The 24394-nt window shown below is 51.3% G+C and overlaps 2 protein-coding genes across 3 annotated transcripts; one reads left to right on the plus strand and one right to left on the minus strand.

The window, feature by feature from the left end:
* Positions 1–83: 83 nt before the first annotated feature.
* Positions 84–14911, minus strand: DNAJC5G (DnaJ heat shock protein family (Hsp40) member C5 gamma). The gene is given in 7 exon segments (XM_027113582.1): positions 84–2078; positions 2817–2961; positions 3199–3439; positions 3441–3458; positions 3717–3832; positions 13768–13876; positions 14720–14911. Coding segments are annotated over 6 exon segments (621 nt in total). The 5' UTR covers positions 13801–13876; positions 14720–14911; the 3' UTR covers positions 84–2010.
* SLC30A3 (solute carrier family 30 member 3) lies at positions 14078–23266 on the plus strand. 2 transcript variants are annotated; one of them, XM_027113581.1, is made up of 8 exons: positions 14078–14200; positions 18873–19054; positions 19632–19778; positions 19876–20029; positions 20616–20814; positions 21059–21164; positions 21405–21539; positions 22431–23259. In XM_027113581.1, exons 2-8 carry the CDS (start codon positions 18925–18927, stop codon positions 22577–22579), a joined length of 1020 nt encoding a protein of 339 aa, XP_026969382.1. In that variant the 5' UTR covers positions 14078–14200; positions 18873–18924; the 3' UTR covers positions 22580–23259. The 2 variants fall into 2 exon arrangements, with proteins under 2 accessions (XP_026969382.1, XP_026969381.1); XM_027113580.1 differs by lacking the exon at positions 14078–14200 and adding an exon at positions 15134–15426 and having other exon boundaries at positions 22431–23266.
* The last annotated feature ends 1128 nt before the right edge of the window (positions 23267–24394 follow it).

Raw genomic sequence — 24394 nt, forward strand, 5'->3', positions numbered from 1 at the left:
TGTCTCTCTTTGAGTCTCTCCTCTGTACCCCAGCCAGGCACACGTAGCTTTTTCTATCCCTCCCTCCCTGAACGGCTCTGTCCCTGGGAATTTCTCCTTTTGTTTCCCAAACCACTCTTGTCCACTCTATGGGCGGCACTGTTTGTCTCTCACTCCCCAGAGAGGAGATTATTTTTTAACGTGGGGGTGGGGAACAAGGGGCATCTGTGTGTGACATTCCAGCTCCCAATTTAGCTCATGTAAGGCGAGCCACAGCTGTCACCGAGTGACCCTGACTCACTCAGGAACGGTGACTCCCTTGAGCAAGAGGCGGGGTGAGCTTCACCGCTTATGGTGGAAGGTAGGACAGCAAAGGGGCTCTTAGGGGGCTCCTGTAAGCCCCTGACCCCCATGCTCTGGCCTGGGCCCCTCTTCCAGGGCAGTGACACAGAATCTGAATCGGCCTGTATGAGAGGTACCATCCATGGCTCAGGGTGGGAGGAAAGATCCTGCCAGACCTAGAGTCAGTGAAAGTTTCTGCCTCTGAGGCTTAGCCAGTGACCTTGGCCCTCTTCCTCTGAACCCTGTGATTCAGAACAAGGGCACCAGAGATGAGAGAGAGGCTCTGGTTCAACACTTCTGGACCCATTTTTGGTTTTGCCCAGACCTTTCTTATATCCGCCTAGGAAAAGAAGCCCAGGAGGCTGGAGCTGGCAGGTGTGCCAGGGCCTGGAACTACCTCATGAGCAAGCCCCTGAGAAAGTGTGGGATTCTGGTCCATGAACACATCACTGGAGCCACTCCAAGGACTTTAAATTTGTTAGGAAATTGTGAGTAGCTGAGCAGGGCAGAAAGGACCTGAATGCCAGGGACCTATTTCGGGCACCAGGGGTATCAGTCTCCAGGGAAATTTTAGAGCACTGACAAAGTCATCATCACAAGGCTCTGGGAAGCCTCTGCCCCAGCTCCACAGCTGTCCTGGACTCCTGCTCTCCAAGGCAGGCTGGTTTCAGATGTGCACACTGGCCCTCTATCTTTTTCTCCTACTTCTTCTCTATCCCAGGCACAATTTGTCTTTTTGGGGCCCAACATATGCACTGGGATTGGACAAAAGCTCTTTTATTCACTGACATCCCTTAGCCCCTCTCCCAGTCAGGAGAGAGAACTTTGAGGAGTTACTAGACTCTGACCCTGCATAGACGAGAAATGGTGTGATGAGGATACCAAAGAGACAGTGCGATGAGGCACACATGGGGAAAGGGTCTGTAAAAGTGCAATCTTTACCCTATCACACGTTTCATGCCCCAGTTTTAAGAACAAAACATAGGGATGAGCTTGCATAAGACGTGGTCAAAAGGACGGAGGCAGGCAGGCACTGAGGTGTGAACTTCAGTCAACCCACAGGCGCCCTGCTCATGGTTGCTATGCTGGCAGCCGCAGTCCAGGGAGAATCCAAAGGTGAGATAACTACCCCTAAGCCTCAAATGGATTGATATTTTTCCTGAGTTGTCTCATGTGGTATGGAATGAGGCTGGCAATGCCAAAGGCATGGGCACCGAAGAAGACGAGACCAGCCCCCAGAAAGGTGTACTCGCTTAGGAACGTGGCTGACACTCAGAGTTCTTGGTACACAGAACTGCAACAAAGAAGGGTTAGCTGCTTTGGCAGCTCCAGGACAGGATCCATCCAGCTTGGCTATCGGGATCCTGATAGAGATATCGCAAGTGGCTGACCCTACCAGCTGACATTGGCTCAAATCCCAAGAAAAGCACAGGAAAAAGAACGCTCAGGAAAAGACTGTCATCACTGCCTAAGACCTCACAAGGGTAGGGATACGAGGGCTGCTCTCTAACAGACTAAAATTGGGACTGCAGCTAAAAAGAAGAATAGCTGGGTGACCCTGTATGGCCAGGGTCAGTTATACCATCAAGTACAAAGATGGCATCCTCACTGGGATGGATGCCATCGATGCTTCTGAAGATGGGAGTCTTACAAGTAGAGGGGAAAATCAGGGTCAATGTCAGGACAGGGCTACTTGCTCTTCTCTTCACCGAGTCCAGCGGACTGGGCAGCAGAAGGCACCCTCACTGGGTCAGCACCTAAGGGCAGAAGAAGATGGCATCTTATTAACCAGAAGGAATGATCACCCAGAATTTAAAGCCAACCCCTATAGGTAAGGATACAAATACCTGTAGTCCATACTATAAAGATATAAACTTTCCACTAATGACTCATCTGAAGTTAGTGTCTAACCTTCTCTTTCTTACCCTTTAATTATTGCTGCATTTCAGTTTTCATACCTCACTCTTCTTCATCTTTTAATAATTATCATCACTAGAATTATCTTCCCCTCTTCTAAAATGTTCTCTGTGTCCTGTGATGGAATTTGAAAAACACGTATTTAGTAACAAGTTTTTAGTCCACTGGTGAAAAAATGGTTGCCTTGCAGTTATGCATTCACATCACTAGGTGGCACTGGTGTGAATAAGGGGGATAATCTCAGGCACTTTACCTTTCTCTTGAGTAAATGCAAAGAACTGCGTCCTCTAACTTGTCTTCGACTACTGCCTTTTCTAGGCATAGTCCCCCACCCCATTCTTTTCCTTAACTTCCACCCCATTCGTTAAGCTTAACAGTCATAGGAGGCCAACATCACATTCAAACTGTCAGTGTGTGGCATAAACAAACTCAGAAACCAAGTGTATCCCCTTCTCTTTCTTCACTTTGCCCCAATACTGACTTGAGACTCCCATAGTTGGGAGTTCACAGTTTCACCCCCAACCATTTCCTGCACCCCTATTCCAGCTCTCATACCAGTCCCTGCCTGTGGTTCTCACCTGGCCTTGGAGGCTGATTCTGGACATTCGGCTCATATTTTTTCTTAGCTGCTTCCTCGGGTGGTGGCTTAAGTGTTCCACAGCAAAAGCAGCAGCAGCAGCAGCAACAGCAACAGGTAAGCAGAGCACACAGGAGGACAAGCATCTAAAAGGTGGGAAAGAATGGCTTCAATCCGGCACAAGCGTCTAAAAGGTGGGAAAGAATGGCTTCAGTCCGGCAGTTCTTGTGTATTTCCATTCAAGCTCCCCTCCCTCAATCCTTCCAGCACCTGCTATATGAGACAACAGAAGCACGTGTCCTAGGAGAGGGGGATTAGCTGTCCTAATAGAGGAGGGTTGCCCCTGCTTCCTTATTCTTAAGAGACTAGGAAGAATTGTGTACCTTGAACCAACAGCTATTCAGCGTAAAATAGTATGTGACGCCTTCTTCGCCAAAGTGGTCGTATATATATATTCCCAATGAGCCATGCCGGTCGTAAATTTGTCGCTTCTTAGGGTCACTCAGTACGGAGTGGGCTGTGTTGATCTCCTTGAAAATTTCTGCTGCTTGAGGGTCCCCTGGATTCTTGTCTGGATGATACTTCAAGGCCAGTCTCCTACCCAAGCAATACCCAAAGGAGGGTGGGGAGAGGATGGGAATGGCTGGGGAGGGAGGGTTAGGGTGAATGACAGGGATAGGTCTCTAGATGGTGAAAAAACAATGCATGAGATGTGGTACAAAGGATGGAGGCACGCAGCCCAAGTCTACATTCCTTCTTGTGTCACACTGAAGAGGATGATGGCCCCACCTGGTCCCAAAGTGAAGGCTTGGGGATTTAAAAATGGGTCAGAAAGCAAGGTAGAGGGAAAAGGGTTCAAGGGGGAGAATTGCAGGATTCAATAAGGGACTGATGTCTGAACCTGTAGGCCTTTTTGACGTCTTCAGGTGAAGCACCCTTCTTAAGTTCCAGCACTGCATAGAGGGTTGATCCAGTTTTGGACAACGGGCGGGCTGCTTTGTCCACGTGAGCCATGATCTGGGTCAGAGGAGAAGCAGCATTTGTGAGAACTTCCACAGGTGAGGCCACAGAGAAGCGAACTTCCAGTGACAGGAAGCTCATCGCCTTCAGGGGCGAGGCAGGTAAGTGGCTACAATGGGACAAGTATAAGACAACAGTGACTGGCATCTGTGACTAGCAGGAGAGTGCAGGTGACAAGACCTCCGAATTTTAAAGAGGAAACATCTTCTCCTCACATTTCCCAGTGTCCTTCAGATGCACAGACCTCCAGACACCCCGCATTCTACAGAGGTAAAGCCAAAGGAGGTCTAAACCCTGCATAAAGATCGATTTTGTCCAGAGCTACTGGTACCTTAAGTAAACAGCCCCGAGCCTGTCCAAGCTCATTACTGGGTTTGAAAGACCAGCAGGGCCCCAGCCCCTGAACAGCTTGGGTGGGGAATCATGGCGATCCCCAATTCCCAAGGGAGAAGCAAGTCAGACGAAACCCTGCGCTGCCTAAGAGAAGTCAGGCGTCCAAAAGCCAGGCCGGGAGGCAGTGCTTGCACCTAGGCCAGACGCTTTCTTCCTCCTAACCTCCCCGCTCAAACCCTCCCACCTCTGTCCCTCAGGGAGAACAGAGGGGTGAATCAAGGGATAAAGGACGAGCTGTGGGGCAGACCAGAGAGGTAGCAGCGAGCAGGACCCCAGAGGGCCGGGGGAGCGCCTGGGAGGCTGCGGCTTGGGACAACCAAGGCAACAAGCTCAGAGGGAACGCTCTGGTTCCCCAGGTCCCCTCTGGCTCTGTGTGGACCCCTCACCCCCACCCAGCCTGGCGTCTACCTCGGAGTCGCTCTCTTCAGCCGGGGAGGCCTCACGCAACCTCCATCAAGGTGTGAAACTTCACACGGCAGCGGGCCAGTGGCCGACTGCGCCTGCGCGCTGCGTCAACACTAGGGGTCCCTTTTTGGCGCTGCAGGTAGGTCTGGGAGGGACTTATTTCTCTCGCGGGGAGCCTGAGCGTAGGGATCGGCCTGGCACCAGCGGCCAAGGGCTGCGGAGTGTGGGTTCCAACCGCACCCGCGGATGCAGCCTGCAGGCCGTCCCTTCTCGGGTGGGAGGGGACTCATTCGATCAGGGACGTGGCTCACCAACTCACCTAAGGAAAGATAACGGCGCTTGCAGACCGTGGCTGTACGAGAGGTATGTTTGCTACAAACCTTTCTCAAGAGGTATATTACCTTCTCAGCCTTCTTTTACGGAATTTAGGGGTCTCCACTTGGTCCTTTTTTTCCTTTCTGCCGGGAAACTCCTACACATGCTTTAAGACCTACATCGAATGTAAGTATTCCTAGGAAACTTTCCTTCATTCCCTCAATTGTTCTCACCTTCCTCTGTAAAAGCAGTTATCCTATCATATTGTAATTAAGATGGCATGTTCCTTTAAATTGATGTCTTGAATATTTCCAAAAGTCATTACTGTTCTTCAGAAACTTTCTTTAAATACTATTACATCACGAGGATGTACCATAATATAATTATATAATCCAGATTGGATAATTGTTTATAATCATTTGATAGTATGATGACCTTATTATGAAAATTCTTATCTTTAAATCTACAAATAAATCTTTTTTTTTCTTTAGAGTAGATTCCTGGAAGTGGAATTATTGGGTCAAAGCGAATTTTTTTGAGGCTTTTGATCCATATTGCTAACTTTCTTTCCAGAAAGTTACCAAAAGTACCAATTTACCTCCCTAATTTACATGCTACTTGCAGGGCATAAGAGCACCTATTTCTACTTAATTCCTGTGATCTCCTACAGGTTTGCATCCCTTATAATTTACCACTTCATGATGTTGGTTTTTGTAACAAAGGAGCACTCAATGGCTCCTATAACATGGAATTGAAAGAACTTTATTGTTTCAGTCCTATCTCTCTGTTACCTGTCTTGTGACTTATTATCTCTTCCTTTTATTACTGTTACCTGTGTACATTTACCTTCCCTTCTAGGTTTTAAGTTGTAAATACTGCACCCCAAAGATGTGAGCCATCTGAGCAAACTAAAGAGTCCATGTGCAACAGGCACAACGACCACTGAATTAGTTTATTTCTGTAGATCCGTGATCAGTGTAGGGGTGGGGATGAAAATCTTTGGTATCCCTCACTGAGTGCATAGGTTCTGGGTTAGATGAGTTTAGAGGTTAGTCGCCTAAAGTAAAGGAGGTAAAGCTAACAATTTTTTGATGGTTTGTACTATGCCAGATTTCTCTAACTAACCTCCAGCCTTTCGTCACCATCATGGAAGGACAGAACTAGAACAGCCCGAGTCATTTCTTTACCAGCACTGGGAAGAGAACAGAAGGCACTGGAAGTGCAGTGCATTTACAGGGAATGTCTCACCTCAGTCTACAGGCCCAGTGTGGTCCGGCCCCTGCCTCTCACTCCAGCTCTACGGAGTACCACTGTCTTGCGTGCTCTGGTCTCTGCTGCACTGCTTTTCTGTCAGTTCTTTGAAGACACGGTGTTCCCTCCCACTCCTCTGCCTGGAGGGCTCCTCCCCAGGCTACGTGCGTAGCTGACTTCTCATCCTTTGTGGCTCTCAGCTTTGTGCTTCCTCGGAGAGTCCTTCTAAATTGAGTTCCACTTCTCTCTCCCCATTTCGTTAACACCCTCACCCTGATTTGTGAATATATATTTATCTCACGTTGATTTGTTTAAGGTCTGCCTTCACCGGTAGACAGTGAACTCCATGAGGGCAGGGACCTTGTATGTTTGCTCACCATTGTATCCCCAGCACCTAGAACCATGCCTGGCTTATGATAAGTGAATTAATGATTTGCTGAATGAACTATAGCAGAGGGAGCCCTCTGCTGGTCCAGTGGAGGCCCAGAGTTTGGGCCATAGCAAGAATTGCCTGGGACAGAAGCAGATAGCTGGGGAATTGGACAGGACTGCAAAGCCCACTTTTCCTCATATGATCTGAGACAAGAAGAGACAGAAGGCACTAGGAGAGATAGTAAGGGCGATTCTGGGCTCCTTGTTTCTTGTTTGTCTTAGTTTTCCTCCAGTTCCTAACACAGTATCTGGAATATTGTAGGTACTCAATAAATGTTGGTTAAGTTGAATGAACAAGCATGCTTTTGTGTACCTTTTGTGTACCTTTTGTGTACCTTTTGTGTACCTTTTGTGTACCTTTTCTGAAGCACTTTTACCTCATTGTCTCCTTTGATCCTCACAACAGCCCTGGGAGGTGGTATGAGCCCATCCCTGCTTTACAGAAATGAGCCCAAGAAAGACGGCAAATTAGGCTCTGAGAAGAGTTAGTAAACAGCTTTCACATCTTGCCAGAGGCTCCAGAATGTTATTACTTCTTATCACTGCCCTCTGACATTCTAATTAATTCTAATCATAGTGGCTCTTGAAATAGCCATTATCTTTAAGCCTTCTGCGCCTCCGCTCTGAATGAGATGACACTGCAGCCAGCAGCTGCAGAGATGGGAATAGAGCAAGCAGGTCAGCTGGCATCCTCTGGCCAGGGGCCTCCACTTGGCCTTTACCTAGAAGCAGACCCTTTTTGACTCCATTTTCCATGCACACAACTAGGAAGAACGTACAAGCCAGGAGTCAGAAGCCCTAGATCTTTGTTTTGGCTCTGGCTCTAACAGGCTGTGTGATCTTGGACAAGTCACTTAATCTCTGAGTCTCTTCCCTCTTCTGTAAAATCCTGTGCTGTTTCACAGGGTTGAGGTCAAGACTAAATTAAATTTGGTTGTAAAAAAAAAAAATGGAAAAAATTTGAAAAAACCATGCTAAAGAATGATGACAGACTCAAACCTTTTCTGGAATCATTTGCCCTCCCATCATAAGTTGAGTCAGTGATCTTAGAAGTTTACTGTGTCACAGAGCCATTTGGTCTTTCCTGGAGAAAACCAAGAAGCATCCCTTATTTATCCACAAACAACTAAAGTTTTAGTCATATAGCTGGAATATACACATACAGACGACAGACATTGGTATATTTATACCCAAAATATCACGCTCTCCAACATATGTAGTGGGAGAGAGAGATCATAATTTGTCACACCCAACCCCCAGGTTCTAGAATCGTACAGATTTTGAGCTGGAAGGGACCTCAGAAACAACTCTCATACAATGCCTTCCTTTTGTAATTGAGAAAAGTGTGGCGTAGAGAAAGGGATTAACCTGCCCAAGGTCAACCTGTGAGGTCCAGACCTGTCTTCTGACTCCAAGTTCAGTGTCCATACTGTGTCTGCTCCTCATACACACCAGCTCCCTTTCCACTTTAAAATCTAAGTGTAGAAACAGACCAAATCTGTAGTTGATATTCACCTCCTTTCATGGTGATGTCAGGTAATATCCTGCTTTCCCTCCCCCCAGTTGAAGGCATACATACTACATGTGACTAAAAATACCTCTGGCCCCGTTTGTTTGCCTGTCCTCCCCAGGGCAGACGTCTCGTGGTGGGAGGTAGAGGGTTTCCAGTTAGAGAAGCTGCTTTATACTCCTGTCCTCTCTGCCCTGCAACCCCAGACTCTGCAGATCTAAGGGCAGGCTAACAGGGCACACCTGCCTTACCTGTAAAATGGAGATAATAGTCTCTGCCTCTTAGGGTTGTTAAGAGGATTAAATATTTAATCTGAACAGTGCTTGGCATGTGGTAAATGCTATGTCATTGTCATCATCACCATCATCATCATTCTTTCTATCCTGTCTCCTCCCAATTTTGTGAAGAGAGAAATTGCTTTCCTTCTGTCTCTGGGAGGAAGGGGGTAAATCAGGGTCCTCCCTCTAAGAAGATTTGGAAATTGTCATTGGAATCCTTCCATCCCCTTTCTACATTCTTTTCTCAGCCCCTTAGAACCCTATTTTCTCATTCCTCTACCCAGTGCCCTCTGCCCTCCAAAATAGCCACAGTGTTCCCCAAGCAGTCAAAACTCCAACATTACCTCTCTCACTTCCTCTCCTTTAAACATTTCTAATAAAAATGATTACCTCCATAAAATTATCTCATCCCTATGGGTTAGGTGGAAAGCAATCTAATTAAAACCCTATAATTCTGCTTATAGTGAGAACAACTATTAATACTTCACCCTCTTAATTCTTAACCAACACAAAAGGAATAACTGGCAGAATCTCAGGCAGTATGACTGAATGAAGTGAAAACTATCAGGCTCTGCTTTGGGAAGAGACTTTGGGCCTTAAATCTCTCCTCTCCTTTCTGTTCAGCTCCACCAACTTCATGTCTTTTAAATTCTGGGGCTCTGCATTATTCTGTGTCTCCTCCTACATCTCTGATAAGTTTCCTGTCCCTTGCTGGCTCCTCTCCCTTCTTTCATTTCCTCTTTGTGGATATTCTATATGGCTTGGTCTTTAAGCTCCTGCTTCTGCTCTCTCCTCTCTACTTCAGAGATGCAGTCTATGGGCGTGGCTTCAGCGGGCACTACTCTGCTTTAGCTCAGCTTAGTGTCATCCACATGCCAGTCTCTGTGACACATCCACATGCCAGTCTCCCATTGCCTCAAAACCACACTCTGAAATCTGAGCTTATGACCTTGCCCCCAGACTGGCTGTTCCTCTTGCTTTTTCTATTTACGTTAATGTTATGACTCTTTCCAAGATAATGCTGCTCAAAACCCAAACATCAGCGGGCTGTGGACCATTATTTCCCCCAAATTCAGGCCAAAAAATCTTACGAATTTCTTTTTTCAAAATTGCTCTTTCATCGTCCCCTTCTTTTCAGCTCCCACAGCTTTGAAGCGCCTCAGTTAAAGGATTTCCATGTCACACTGACTGTTGTCCTAGCCTTCTAACTGTTCTCCCTACTGCCAGTCTCATCCTGGATACTGGTTACCAGATCAGTGTTCCTAGAGCAAAGCAATGTTACCATCGTTACCACTCCTTTGCTCATAGCCTATGGGGTGCAAAACGACCCTTAAAATATGGCAATGAAATCTACAATCTGACACCGTGTTATCCCTCCAAATGCATTGTCTGCTATTGCCCTGAAGTAAACCTTCCATAACCATCAGTCTTTTTTTCCTCCTAAATATTCCTGTTCTTTCTCACCTCTATACCATTGCTCTCACACCAGTTCCCCTCATGAACTGTCCTTTTAATTAATCAGTTCACTTACTCAACAAACATCTATTAATCGTTCCTCTATGCCTAGTACTTTGGATACAGTGATAATCGGCTCTCATAGATTATAGCTTAATGTGGAAGATAGACATTCATTTATACCTTCAACAAATATTTATTAGGTGCTATCCTCTGCCAGATTCTGTTCTAGGTACTGGGGATATAGCAACATACAGAACAGACAAAAACTTCTGCCATCATGTAGCTTAAATTCTGGTGAGAGGAGATAGACAGTAAACAAGATAAGTAAAATATTCAGTATGTTAGGTGGTAATAGTTGCTATGGAGAAGCATAAAGCAGGGATGGAGATGGAAAAAATTTGAGGGAAGACTGCACTTTTTAAAAGGATAAGCAGAGAGGGCCTGTACAAGTGAGATATATATATATATATATATATGTGTGTATTTTGTATTATTTATTTATTTATTTTTGGCTGCATCGGGTCTTAGTTGCGCCCATTGCGGTGCGCGGGCTTCTCTCTCTAGTTGTGGTTCACAGGCTTTTTAGTTGTGGTTCACAGGCTTTCTAGTTGTGGCCCGTGTGCTCAGTAGTTGCAGAACACGGGCTTAGTTGCCCCGTGGCATGTGGGATCTTAGTTCCCTGACCAGGGATCAAACCCATGTCCCCTGCATTGGAAGGCAGATTCTTAACCACTGGACTACCAGGGAAGTCCCTGTAAAAGTGATATTTGATTCAAGACCTGAAGCAGATGCTCAGGTGAGTCGTGAAGACATCTGGCAGAGTGTATTATAGGTAAAGAGATGAGTAAATGCAAAGGCCCTGGGGTGGAACACACCGGGTATGTCATAGGACCCACTTGCACAAAGGCCAGAGTGGCTGGGGAGTGAGGTGGGAGTAGCATGAAATGAGATCAGAGAGGGTTAGATTGCATAGGGCTTTGCAGGCCAGTGGAAGGCCTTTGGCTGATACTGAGACAGAGACTGATGAAATCTGGCCTAGTTGCCTAGTCCGGATTGAGGATAGACTATAGGGCAACAAAGGTAGAAAAAGGAAGACAACCTAGGAGGCTACTGAAGTAATCAAGAAGGCAGACGATGGTGGTTTAGACAAGGATGGGAGCAGGATTTGTTGACAGATTGGATGTGGGGTAAAAATAGAGAAGTCAAGGATGACTCTAAGGCTTCCGGTCTGAGCAAGTGGAAAGATGGAGTTCGCATGTTCTGACATGGGAGGACTGCTGGAAGAGAAGGTTTGGGATAAAGGGTGGCGATCAGGAGCTCAGTTTTTGATGAAGCTTGAGATGCCTATTAGACATTAAAGAGGAGAGGTCAAGCTGACATTTGGGTACATGAGTTCAGAGTTCAAGTGAGAGATCTGGGAATCATCATATAAGCTGCCATTTATTTTTTAAGTTTCTTTTTTTAATAGAAACTTTCAAACACATATAGAAACAGAATAGTACAATGATTCTCCATGTACCCATCACCCAGCTTCAATAATCATTGCTTATTGCTGTTTCTAGGTAGTATTTAAAGCCTTGAGACTGGATGATATCTCCATGGGACTAAGTGTAGGAAGGTAAGAGAAGAGGGTGACCAAGTCCTGGGATATTCCAGTGTTAAAAGGTTGGGAAGATGTGGAGGAACCAGCAAAGGAGACCGAAAATAAGCAGTCAGTGAAATAGGAGGAAAACTAGATTATGGTATCCTGGAAGCCAAGTGAAAAAAGAAATAATCTCCAAATAACAATTTAATTACAGTAGGATAAGTGCTAAGGCAGGAAAAGAAGTGTGCAATGAGAATGCATAACATGCACTAGGCTGATTTGGGGGGTCAGGAAGGCTTCTCTGAGGATGTGACACGTAAGCTGCAGCCTTCCCTCATCTTCCGTATCTCCAACTAAAATCCTGCTTCCTCCATCCTGCTTCCACTCTGACAATCAGCTCCCCCTTTCTGGGATGGCTTTATCGAGGACTATGTATCAGGCACTATGGTGTGCTGGGGACACAGTGTTGAGAAAGACAACATCTGTCTTCAGAGAGCTTGTACTCTAGTGAAGAGACTGACAAGTAAACAATTTTGTTAAAACGTGGTGAGTGCTAACATCACCGAGGCACAGTGGGCCTTGAGATCACCAGGGAAGGGCACATACCCCACCCAGGGGTGGGAGGGGTCAGGAAAGGCTTTCTAGGGGTAACACCTCTGTGCATACCCTTCAGCTTAGCTTGGCCCTTTCAAGTGTTAACCCTTGCCCATAGCCTTGGATTCCAAATCTTGCCTGAGATCCCTGGCCCAGCCTAAATCCTGACCTCAGCACTGGGCTTTGCTCTCCTTCTCTCTCAATATGAACTGTTCCAGCCTGGGTCTCCCTGAAGCCTCCTTCTAAGCTGCTCTGTTGCCTTCTGCTCTGGAAGCTGGCGCTGACCTGTCCTCTCGGGAACATCAGGCCTTCCTGCCTCCACAACTAAGAGTAGACTAAGGACTCACCTTAGGGAAAATTGGTATCTGAGGAAGGCGTAAGAGCATGTGGGTAAATCAGTAACCAAAGTCTGCAGAATAGAAATCTCTTGCAATCAAGTTAAAGCCAGGATGGGAGAGAACACGTCTATCTTGTTCACCAGGAATCCGCAGCTAGGATAGCAGGGCACATGGCAGGAATAAGTGTTCAGTAAATGTTGAATGAAGACTAGAGTTCCATACAGGGCACCAGCCCTCAGCTGTCCTTCTAACTCCTGCACAGTTTTCCTAGCTCCTGTCCAGATGCAGAATGCCTTCCTCAGACCTGGAATTCAAGAGGACCCTTTGCAAAGATTTTCATAGGGCCTTGATGGTTCTTTGAGAAACAGGTGCAAGCTGTCTGTTTCACTGCCAGGCTTTTCATGCATAAATTTCCAAGCAAAAGAAACTGTTGGTATTCTCCCTGCCGTTGCACTGGACTTCTGGAGGCAGCGAGTTCCAAGGCCAGGGAGGGGAGGCGAAGGGCAGCCCTGTTATCTGTCTGCTCCGACGCCCCTTTCCAGTCCTGCCTTCTCGCTCCCCGCCGGGTGGCAGTGGCGGGGCGGGCACGTGCCGGCGTCTGCGCCCCCTCCCGGGCACCCGGGGCTGCTGTCCCTGCGCCACGGGCTGCCCAGGAAAGGAAATCCCGGAGGAAGCCATTGTTATTACCACGTCCCCCTGCTGTCGTCATTGGCCGAGGCGTTCCTAGAAGCCCGCCCCCCACACCCCGTCCCGCATAGGGTCCCGCGGTTTCTGCCCATTTTCGAGCTCGCCCGCCCCGCGCCACTTTGGGCGAGGCTACCGCATCTGAGCCCTGGAGTGAGCAGTGGCCCTCACGTCCCAGCTCCAAGGCTCTCAGAATTGGCAATGCCCCAGGCCCAGTGCGGACGGAGCTTCGAAAACCGACGGCGCCAGGCGGGACGTGCCCGGGGCCCTGACATAGGCGAGCGGGACATGAATTCCACCCCAGCTCTGACGCGGACCAACAAGGTGACCTTGCTGGTGGCTTCCCCTCTCGCCTTGCTATAACCCACGGAGGGAGCTGAGGCCCCATGCCTCTAGGGGAGGTTGGGGGACGAAAGCCACCCCCACCCTCGCTCCCTTGCTCCGCGTGGACTATGGGCTGGGCCTTGCGGGAAGAGTGTGGAGAACAGGCTGGCGCGGGCCCCGTGCAGGGCGTGGGTGGAGGCGGCGCCGAGGGCGCGCGCAGACCCTTTCGTTCTTCCGTGCAGCAGCGCTCCCGGCGCAGTACGATCGCTTAGCACACGCCGCCCGCAAACCTTGGCACAAGCCGCACTCTCCCCGCCGGAACAGCCAGCCCGCCGCCCAGCTTGCCTAATCCGTTCAAGCCTCACCTCCTCCGCGAAGCTCTCCCAGGTTAACCCCATCACTTCCAACCACTCTAGCTGGCACGTCCTCCAGTTTTTTTTTTTGTTTTTAGAAGTACGCACGGAGTCTCATTGTCTGAAAAAAAGAATGTTGGGCTTAGATGACTGTCACCAGAACCCTAAATTCATTCTGACGGGTATTCTGAAGCCCAGGGTATTCTGAAGGGTGCGTTTGATGGGTTTCTTGCCTGGGCTAGCTAACGACTCTCACCCTCCACCTTCCCCATCCATGCTTACTCTTTCCCCTCCTCCTACGGATCCTTCTCTTCACAGAGTGTCACAGCTTGGAGTGCACAATCCAGTCACCACCGCTTTTCATTGTACACTGGTGGCAGATGTGAGGGGCACAGAACATTGAGCATTTGAAGCTTCGACTCCAGGCTCAGCCACAGACTTTGCTGTAAGTCACTCCGTCCCCTGGGCTTTAGTTAAAATGAGGCAAGATGAAGTAATGCCCGGGAAGGTGCTACAGGTTTGGAGGTAAGGACAAGCTGACCGCAGCCTCCCTCCATGAACCTGGGGCTTGTGACCCCAGAGAAGTGGAGCGCTCTTCCTTTCGGCTGCCCCAGCCTCTAAGTGACAAAACTGCGGCTGTGTGCTCTCTCCAGTCGCCTTGTGGCGTCCTGAACCGGGGAGGGAGAGAGGGTGGGGTTCCAGTCCCAGTCCTTTATTCACTGGTCGCATGACCCCGGACACTTCTTCCTCTGGGACTGTTACTCGTCCGAAAAATAGGGATAATAATGGATTGAAGGAGAGCTGGAAGCTTTTTGTCCGCCCCATGTCTCTATAAAAATAAATAATAATGAGCGGTACAGTGCTTGGCAGCAGACTTGGCTCGCGAATTCCGACCCCACATCCGCCACAGAGGGGTTTCTGGCCAGAGTCCCTGGAGTTCTCCCGGATTTGTCACACTGCTTACCCCACATTCTCTTTCTGGTTCTCTCCTCCACACCTGTTTCTGCCTTCGTGTGGGGAGGCTGGGGCCACGAGGTGACGGGTGGTGAGGAGAGGGGGTGGGATGCCCTGGCGCGGACCTGCACGAGGCGGTGTCCCTTGGTTGAAGATTGGTTGGAAGGTCCCTAGGCTTGAGGAGCTCGGCTGGAAACTGGTAGGCAGGGCTTAGGTAGGGGCGGGGCTGGTCTGCCTAGGGGTGGGCTATGGAGATTAGGCGTTCTCTAGAACCCGGCGGGGGCGCAGAGAGCTCCCACCGCCCCACCTGGCTCCGGCACCGGGAAATAGGGCTATGCCTACGGGGACGGGGCTCCGGGTGCGGGGCTTCGGCGTGGGGGGAGAGGCTGGGGAGCCTGGAGGCGGGGCTTGGGGAGCTCGCCCCACGCGGGGCGGGGCTCCAGCAGCCGCGGGATCTGCAGTTCGGACTGCCGGCGCCACAGTCGCCGCAGTTCCCTTCACTGTGGTGGCCCCGAGGCCCTGCGGGGAGTCTAGGGGTCGACTTGACCGCTCGGACTTGGCGCGGGGTTGGCCACGCCTCTCCCTACCTCGGTGCGGCCTAGACGGTCGGGGCCGCGGGGAAATGGAGCCCTCTCCCGCCACGGGGGGCTCTGAGACCACTCGCCTGGTGAGCCCCCGAGACGGCGGCGGCGCTGGTGGCGGCCTGCGTTTGAAGAGGTAGGATTGACCTGGGTCGGCCCTCGGCTGGGGGGGGGGCGCCACCCTTCCGACTTCCGTCCACTTCGTTGTCTCTCTCGGCCAGCCGGCCCAGCGCACCGCGACCCCCTCGGCTTTGTGGCGCTGCGTTCTGTCCCCTCCGGCCCGCCCAGCCAGCCCCGACCCCCGCCGCTCAACAGCCCGACATGCCTCCTCCTGGCTACCTTCTTTCTCCCGGTCCCGGGAAACTGCTCCTCGGCCCGCCCCCCAAGCTTCCCGACCCCTCCGCCGCCCCCGCTGCGTCTGACTTCCCCGCGAGCGACTGCCCCTCCATCTGGCCGGAGTCCGCGCCAGGTGCCCCGATGTACGCATTGCTCCGGGGTCGTAGGAGCCCCTCGCCGCCCAGGCCCCCGGCCCTACCCTCCGCGCTCCCGGGCTCGGGGCGCCCCCTCCAGAGTGGCCAGCTGTGGGCACCCGGGCCGACGATGGGCCCGGGCTCCGCAGCGGGTCTTCCGGGCTCCTGTGGGGCGGGCGGCCGCTGGGAAGCGAGGGGGCGGTAAGGAAGGAGCAGGTGCGGTCTGGGCGGCGGGGGTATTCCCGGCTACGCACAGACGGGGCCGGGGGCGGCGAGGTGTGAAATGAGGCGCTCGGAGCGGTCGGGACAGCGGGCCGGGGGCGGCCGGAGAACCGCCTCCGCGTCCCGCCGGCCTCCCGCGCCCGGCGCCCGCCGACCGCCTTGTCCCTCCGAGCGGCCGCGCCAGGCCCTCCCTGGCCACCTCCGCTGGCCATTTTGTCTGTTTGCCCACCGTTCGTTTATCTCTGGAATTTGACAGGGTCTCCGGCTTTTTCTCTTTCCTCATCTCTCCCTATCTTTCCTTTTTCCTCCCAACCCCTCTCCCTTTGTCTCGGGTGTGGTGCCTCTGTGGGTTTCTCGCTCTTTCCCTGGATGGGGGCCGTAAACCTGGGTGGATGGGGGAGTGGATGAGCAGAAGGGAGGGAAGACTTCCGTCGGAATCTCTCCCGCGGAGGACTGCAGACGGGGGCAGCTGTGGCCCTGGCATCTCTTCATGTACGTTTCGACTCTGCTTCAGGCCAGTCTCCCTTCTACCCTACTCAGTATTATTTGTTGCTTGTCGGGGGTTTCAGAGGGCCAGGGAGAGCAAGTTGTCTTTCCTTCTCTGCACACAGCAGGTAGCTCCCCGCACCCCTACACACCAACAATGAGGCTTCTTTAGTGCCCAGTTAATGCAAAACAAAAGGGAGCAGCCTGTTGATGGGTGACTACCTTGATGCCTGGCCGCGCTGTGTCTTACAGGGCCAGGAAAGGCATCTTGCCCACTGCCTCAAAGCCACTCACCCTCTGTTTACTCTTCAGACCCGCATCTCTGACTCCCAGCTTGTTTTCATTCTCATATGACCATTAGTCACCAAATCCTGCAGTATTTTCTGGAAGAGGCTCTTCCCTACCTGCCTGCCTGTCTCTAAGATTCTGCGCAGGGAGCCTCTGGCCTTGTCTGTACTGGACCCCTCCATCTCCTCTCTTCTCTTCCTCCCAGACTAGTCCATCGTCAAGGTCATCCATCTCACAGATCAGGAAAGATTAAATCAATCAGTGTATCTCCCTTTATGTTACTTTGAGCCCATCACTTTCCTCCTCAGCCCTTCCCCTGGTTCCTCACAATTAAGCTCCAAGCTGCATATCTTGTCATTGTCATTCCATGTGTCTGGAGCTCCTTTCTCTACCTAGGTCTTCTCTTAAACATCTCCTCCTCTGTGAAGGTCTCCTCATCCCCTTTAGAGTTGGTCACTCCTTCCCCTGTGCTCCAAAGTCCTTTGTTCATAACCCTCCTGGCCCCAGCTTCTCCTTGCATGGTCAGTCATTTGCGACACTTCTGTCTCTCCCACTAGATTGAGCTTCAGTACGTGTACGCTGCTTGGTAGTCTCATTGAGGAATGAGGATGGATCTCAAAGCCACCCTCATCTCCCGTCTCCTCTGGAAACACACCTGGAATCATACACACCCAGATTCTAAGTTTTGGAAGGGGATTCCAAGAAGTTAATCTACCTGCCAGCACTTGAATTTTCCCTAGAAGCACCAAATGTGCCCCCATCTCCCTCACAGCTGAATTCGCCCATTGGGCAGAGCTGTCCTCAGCCAGAAGGCCCCAGGCGCCCTTCCCCACTTTACTGCTGTGATCACATTTCTATCTGGAGCCTTCATTTTCTCTCAAGGGTATTCTTGTGACACTTCCACAAGTATTTCTAGAACTGTACTTTTCTATTTAGGTCCTTTATGCTGTGGAAGGTTCTCTTCTCCCTGGGGTTCAGGTTGGGTAGTAATGGGGGTGAGAATTAAGCCAGAAGGGACTGAAAACTCTGTTAGCCTGAGCTCAGCCTGTGGCATCCCCAGGTGAGGCCTCCAGCCCCATTCATTTGTCCAGGGAGGCTTACTGCACTGTGCAGTTAAAGTGGCCTCTGCTGGGTGCTTATGGTCACACTGAGGTCCAGCTAACATGTGGCAGACTCCAAACCCAGCACTCCTCCTGCCACCAATCCCAGCCACATCAGTCTGCGCTCTCTCCTCCCCATGACAACCCAGCTCTGGAATCTGGCCATTAGCTCTCTGTGCCAGGAACTTCAGACTTTTTGGGTCCCAGCATTCTGCTCTCCTCTTAAAGGGCCACGTCTAGCTGAATGTCTTGGAGAGGGAAGGTGAAGGACCTGGGAGTGGAGGCACCAGGAGGTAGGTCCAGCAGGGAGGCACTAAGGCCAGGACCATGTGCTGAGCCTCACCCCACACTTTCACACCACTTCCCCTTCCTATTGCCTTCGCCGGGCACGTGCACCTCCTCTTTATCAAAATCCTTCCCATCCTTCCAGGCCCTTCTCAGGGGCCTCCTTCAGTTGTGTCCCTGATTTCCTCATTAGAGTCAGTATGTCACTCGGAGCCCTGATAGTGCTTTAATTGCTCTAAGGCAATAGCTACCTTTTGCTACATCTCACAGTATTTAGGTACACATTTGTCTTGTTCACCAGAGGCTCCCAGAGGTCAGAAAGGATATCCTATCCCACTTGTATTCTTCGTGGTGCCTATCATAATGAATTGATTTGGTTGAAGTTTAATCTCAGCTCAACCACCAACTAGCTGTGTGGCCTCCATAAGTCCTTTCCCCCTTTGAACCTCATACTTCTAATTCTTTAATAAGTGGTAGACCAGACGTCTCTAAGGTGCTTTCCATGTGAGCTCTGAGATTCCATGGCTCTGTACGTGAAAGGAAAAGGGAGGCTGGAATCTGAGTTGTCCATTTAGCCCCACCTCTCCTGTGGCCCTCTGTCCACAAGGCCTTGGGAAAGGATAGAGAGGTGGGACATCTGATGAAGCCAGTCTGGGGGATCCAGGACTGGGAGTGAGAAGCAGGTTAGCCCTTGAACCAGGCCCCAACTTGAACTGGGCTGCCTGCCTCAGTCTCTTCACAGAGCCCTCTGAGCCCCTCCCCGAGGAGCCCAAACCCGTGGAGATGTCCTTCCACCACTGCCACAGGGACCCTCTGCCACAGCCAGGTCTCACCCCTGAGAGGCTGCAGGCACAGAGGCAGCTGTGTGCCGCCTGTGCTGTGTGCTGCGTCTTCATGGCCGGGGAAGTAGTCGGTAAGTCGGAAAGCAGTCCCTCCAACACCATCCTCCGGACGCCTGCCTAAGCCACTTCCCACCCGGAGTCCCAGGAGTGTTCCTGGGTGGAGATGCAGAGAAGGTGGGGATGGCTGGGACAGGGGAGGTGGGTACCCAGGACTCAGGAAGTGGGAGAGGGCGAGGGACAGCACCAAGGGAATTCAGGGCTGGCTCATCAGTATGAACTGGTCTTGTAAAAGCCCTATTTTCTTCTTATTAAAATACGTTATTGTGGGGAATTCCCTAGTGGTTAGGACTCCGCGCTTTCACTGCTGAGGGCGCAGGTTCAATCCCTGGTCGGGGAACTAAGATCCCACAAGCTGCGCGGCGTGGTCAAAAAAATGTTATTGTAGAAAAACTGTGAAACTGTGAAAACTGTGAAAATGTGAATGAGTGAAAAGAAAAAAAACCCAAAAACCCACGTGTAATCCCATTACCAGAGAAAAACTGCTGTTCACATTTTGGTGTGTGTCCCCCCGTCTCTTTTCCATGCCTCTACACACACCGCATGATATTTTCTAAATGGACCAGACCATATATCGCTTTACCCTTACAGGTGGGTATTTGGCGCACAGCCTGGCCATTATGACTGACGCAGCCCACCTGTTGGCAGATGTGGGCAGCATGATGGGCAGCCTCTTCTCCCTCTGGCTCTCTACCCGTCCAGCCACCCGCACCATGACCTTTGGCTGGCACCGCTCAGGTAAGGCCCCTGCATGGTCTGATGACCCACACAGTCTTGCCGGAAGGTACCTCTCAGGGTCCTGGGCAGCCCTCTGATAGCTTGTCTTCCCCTGCAGAGACTCTGGGGGCTTTGGCCTCTGTGGTCTCCCTCTGGATGGTCACTGGCATCCTCCTGTACCTGGCCTTCATCCGCCTGCTGCACAGCGACTACCACATCGAGGGGGGTGCCATGCTGCTGACCGCCAGCGTCGCAGTCTGTGCCAATCTGCTGTACGTTCCAGTGTGGAGCGGGCACCTGTGGGATTCAGGGCGAGGGCTCCTCCTCCAGGATGGGAGAGCAGGCTCTCCTCTCCCGGACAGACTCGCAGCACGCACATGCTGTTCTCATCTCTCTGCTCTAGGGATGCCTGAGAAGGGGCTGGGGTAGAGACCTAAAATTCAGAGTCAAAAGACCTTTGTTAAAGGCCTGCTGTGTACTGGCCACCCTGCTGGGGGCTGTCATCAGCACTGTCTCATTTAAAGCTCACAACCACCCCATGAGGTAGGTAGTATCGCTTCTGGTATACAGTTAATCAGATAGACCCCAAGAGGTGACCAGGGGACTTGCCCAGGGCACATAGCTACTTTAGTAGCAGGGCCAGGATCTGAATCCACGCCTCTGGCACCACGTATTCTTGCCCCCAGGCTGCATTACTTGTCTCTCTTGGACCGTATTGTCTCTTTCCTGGGACTGGGAAAATAGGGAGAAAATAGATGGAGAGAGGGCTCCTGGGGAGGTGAGAGGAGGAGGTGTGGAAGTGGGCAGAGGAGCCTGGAAGCAGGTCACCTGGGCTGAGCTGCTCTGCTTCCCCCTCAGAATGGCCTTTGTGCTGCACCAGGCCGGGCCCCACCACAGCCACGGGTCCAGGGGGGCAGAGTATGCACCGCTGGAGGAGGGGCCCGGGGAGCCCCTGCCCCTGGGGAACACCAGCGTCCGGGCGGCCTTTGTGCACGTGCTGGGGGACCTTCTGCAGAGCCTTGGGGTGCTGGCCGCCTCCATCCTCATCTACTTCAAGGTACCATCTGTGCAAGCCTGCCCCAGCCTTCCTCCCCCAATTCCACCCCCCAGCCCCTCCTTCCCTGGACCCCCACCCACCCCACTCCATCTCCCAGCTCCCCAGGACTCCTGGCCCAGGGTTATAGTCCTTTCACCCCAGCAGGGTTCTCAGGGGCCTCTCAGGTCCTGTATGTCCAGGATGCCCCTAGGTCTTCCTCTGAAAGGTCCCTGATTCCCAGGCTTAGAGCTCTCTTTCTCTACAGCCTCAGTACAAGGCAGCTGACCCCATCAGCACCTTTCTCTTCTCCATCTGTGCCCTTGGATCCACCGCTCCCACCCTCCGAGATGTTCTCCGCGTCCTCATGGAAGGTGAGTCAGACGCCACTGCTCCCCACCCCCCGGGGCCCTCTCTGACCTCACCCCAGGACTAGGCGCCTCTGTTTTCTCTGGAGAAAGTGTGGGGAGAAGGCCTATTGGTGGAAGGAGGGTTCAGGGATGGGGTAAACTGTGGGGATCAACAGGGTGAGTGGTACAGGATGGGGGAGGTGGGGTCCTGGCCTCTGGGCAGGAGTGGCCCTGGCAATAAGACACGGTGGGTGTTGCTTGCAGGTACCCCCCGAAGTGTGGGGTTTGAACCTGTGCGGGATACCCTGTTGTCAGTGCCAGGAGTTCGGGCAACCCACGAGCTGCACCTGTGGTCCCTTACGCTTACTTACCATGTTGCCTCCGCACACCTGGCGATTGGTGAGTCCACACTGACCCCAGCCAGTTACTTTCCAGAAACATTTCTCCCTTCCCGTACCACCATCCAAACATAGAAAGATGGTCTGAATTAACTGCGAATGTTTCCATCTCTCTGTCTTTTGTATCTCTCTTTCCTTCTCTCTCTCTCTCTCTCTCTCTCTCTCTCTCTCTCGGGGAGGTTTCACTCTCTCTGAAGTAGTACTGGGAACCAGCAACCCTTTAAAAGGTCACTGGTACCTACAGGTCTCGTGATGGGGCACAGTTAGGTAAATTACGGCTCCTCCACTCAGTGGAGTATCATGTAACTTTTAAAAATTGATGATTATGAAGACTGTAGGGCAACTAGGGAAAATGTTTATGGTATAATGCTAAGAGAGAAAGCGGAATATAAAATTTTAGCTACATTATGGTTCAACTATTTAAAATATATATGGTGACTCACAAGCTGACAAAGAATTTTTGAGTTTCTTCCAGATGCAAGAAGCAATCAGAGACATGCAATTTGGATGCCAAAAATATTATACTTTGTAGGATATTTGATGGTAACTCTAGAGGGACAATGAGAACAGAATATTTAACATCTGGAATGTCGTGGAAAAGCGGGTGGTATGGCTGCTGAAATACACAGCTGTATACTGATACTCAAAGAGCAGAAGAGAATAGAAAAATGACGGTCTAGTGTGTTAGCCTAGTCGATTAGGGATGAGTCTGTCTGATCTTTTTGACAGTTTTACACTGTTCATACAATATATAGAGAAAATAAAGCTTCCCATTCAATCTTGGCTTTCATGCCATGCAAACCCCTGGGTCCCCTTCACCCATCCTTATCTGGGCCCCTGGCTGGTTCCCAATTCCCCTGGAAACCTGCTGCCTCTTATCACTCCCCCGCAGACTCCACGGCTGACTCTGAAGCCGTCCTGGCTGAAGCCACATCCCGGCTCCGCTCCCGGTTTGGATTCTCCAGCTCTACCCTGCAGGTCGAGCAGTACCAGCCTGAGATGGCCCAGTGCCTGCGCTGCAGGGAGCCCCCCCAAGCCTGAGCCACGGCCGCACCCTCACCCCACTGCCAGGCCCAGGCTCAGCCCTGGACTCTCAGCAACTGCCTCCCTGCTCACGGAGAAGGGACGGAGCTGGGTCCGTACCCTTCCTCTCTGCCCGCTTCCACCTGCCAACCCCCCAGCTCCAGTGGGCAAGACCAAAGTGTGTGTGGGGAGTGGAGCCAGGGTCAGGCTGAACAGGGAAGTCAGGGCAGTCGGGGTGTGTAGAAGTCCTGTGGTCCCTGCTCCCCGTGCTCGGGGGAGCCCCCAGCCTCCTTTCCGTGCAGTTCATTTGTCTGTGTGGCAGGCTGGCTGGCTGGCTGGCTGGAGGATCTGCCTGTCTTTGTGCTGTTGGTGTGCCTAAGCCTGGGGGGGGGCAGCAGGGGCCCCCTCCCCATGTGGCTCTCTCTCTGTCTATGCAGGAGCCCCAAAGCCTGCACGTTGTCCGTGTGTTCTAGCCTTATGGTTTTGTGTGTGTGTGTGTGTGTGTGTGTGTCTTGGTGCTGTGGCCTGTGTGTCTCTGTGCCTGTGTGGCTGTGCTATGGTCTCTATGAGTCTGCACCATCCATGTGTCTGTTTGGGGGTCTGTCTGGCCATCCCTCTGTTGGTGCTGTGCCCTCGGCTCTCCCAGAGAGAGGGAGGACTCCGCCGCAGCTCTGCCAATAAACTTGTATCTAACTGCACCTTTCAGCCCCTGTGCTGACTCCTCAGGAGGGGGACACAGAACCGCTCACCTGGGAACGGATAGAATCCCTCAGCCAGAGTGACCTTGCACAGCCCCCCTACCCCCTTCCCACCCTCTCCATCCTCTCCACCCTCAAATATCCATTCTGATGTAGGCTGAAACCCGCCAGTCCCTTTACTGCCTTCCCCTACTTGGCAGTGTGCTTGAGCCTGGGTCCTTGGCTCAGGGAGATGCCCATTCATTCTGGGATTGGTTATAGGAGAAAGCTGGATGGCAAAGAGCTGAGGGATACTGGAGTCATTCTGAAAGGCTCCCACAGGCCAGGGTGGCCTTGGGCTTGTTGGCGGGAAGCTGCAGCCATTTGGGAGAGAGGAGTTGGACCACGGTGCTGATTTGGCTTTGTTCTCAAGCTGTGTGAGGTGCTGGGGAGCAGCCCTCCGTCCCGACTGCCCCAGCCCTGCCTCACAGCAGCCAACCCCAAGTCCAGGTTTGAGCTGTGGACACCAAGGACCTGTTTTACAATTATCCTCCCTTTGCCTCATATACGTTGAATCATATATTTCGACAGATTTGACCTTACAAATCTCTTTAAGGGATTGTTCATTTTCTCTTAAAAAAACAAGCCCTTTGTGCTTTTGTTTTGGATATAGTGCAGGAGTCCACCGGCCTTCCCATCATAGGTTGATATAACTCCAGCCTGAAGCAAAGACCCGGAGCATTTTCATTAGCTCATGCATATTTCTGCAAGGCTTCTCCCCCAAAATGGAAATATCTTTATTATTAAATTGTGTTGATTTTTTTAAATTATAAAGGCAATATATGTTCGCTTTAAAAACCTATCAAAGGAGGGAATTCCCTGGCAGTCCAGTGGTTAGGACTCTGTGCTTCCACTGCCAGGGGCATGTGTTCGATCCCTGGCTGGGGAACTAAGATCCCACAAGCTGTGCAGTGTGGCCAAAAATAAAAATAAATAAATAAAAACCTATCAAAGGAAAGTGTATAAAGTAGAAAGTGAATGATTCCCCTATACTTTTACTCCCAGAGAGAACTGGTATTCACAGTCTCTCTGCCCATATTTTCTTGTATGTACAAAGACTTCTTCGTAATAACATAAGAGGATTACATTATAGGTG

This window comes from Aethalodelphis obliquidens, unplaced genomic scaffold (genome assembly GCF_003676395.1).
Source record: "Aethalodelphis obliquidens isolate GAN/ISIS:26980383/991018 unplaced genomic scaffold, ASM367639v1 scaffold12, whole genome shotgun sequence".
Taxonomy (NCBI): domain Eukaryota; kingdom Metazoa; phylum Chordata; class Mammalia; order Artiodactyla; family Delphinidae; genus Aethalodelphis; species Aethalodelphis obliquidens.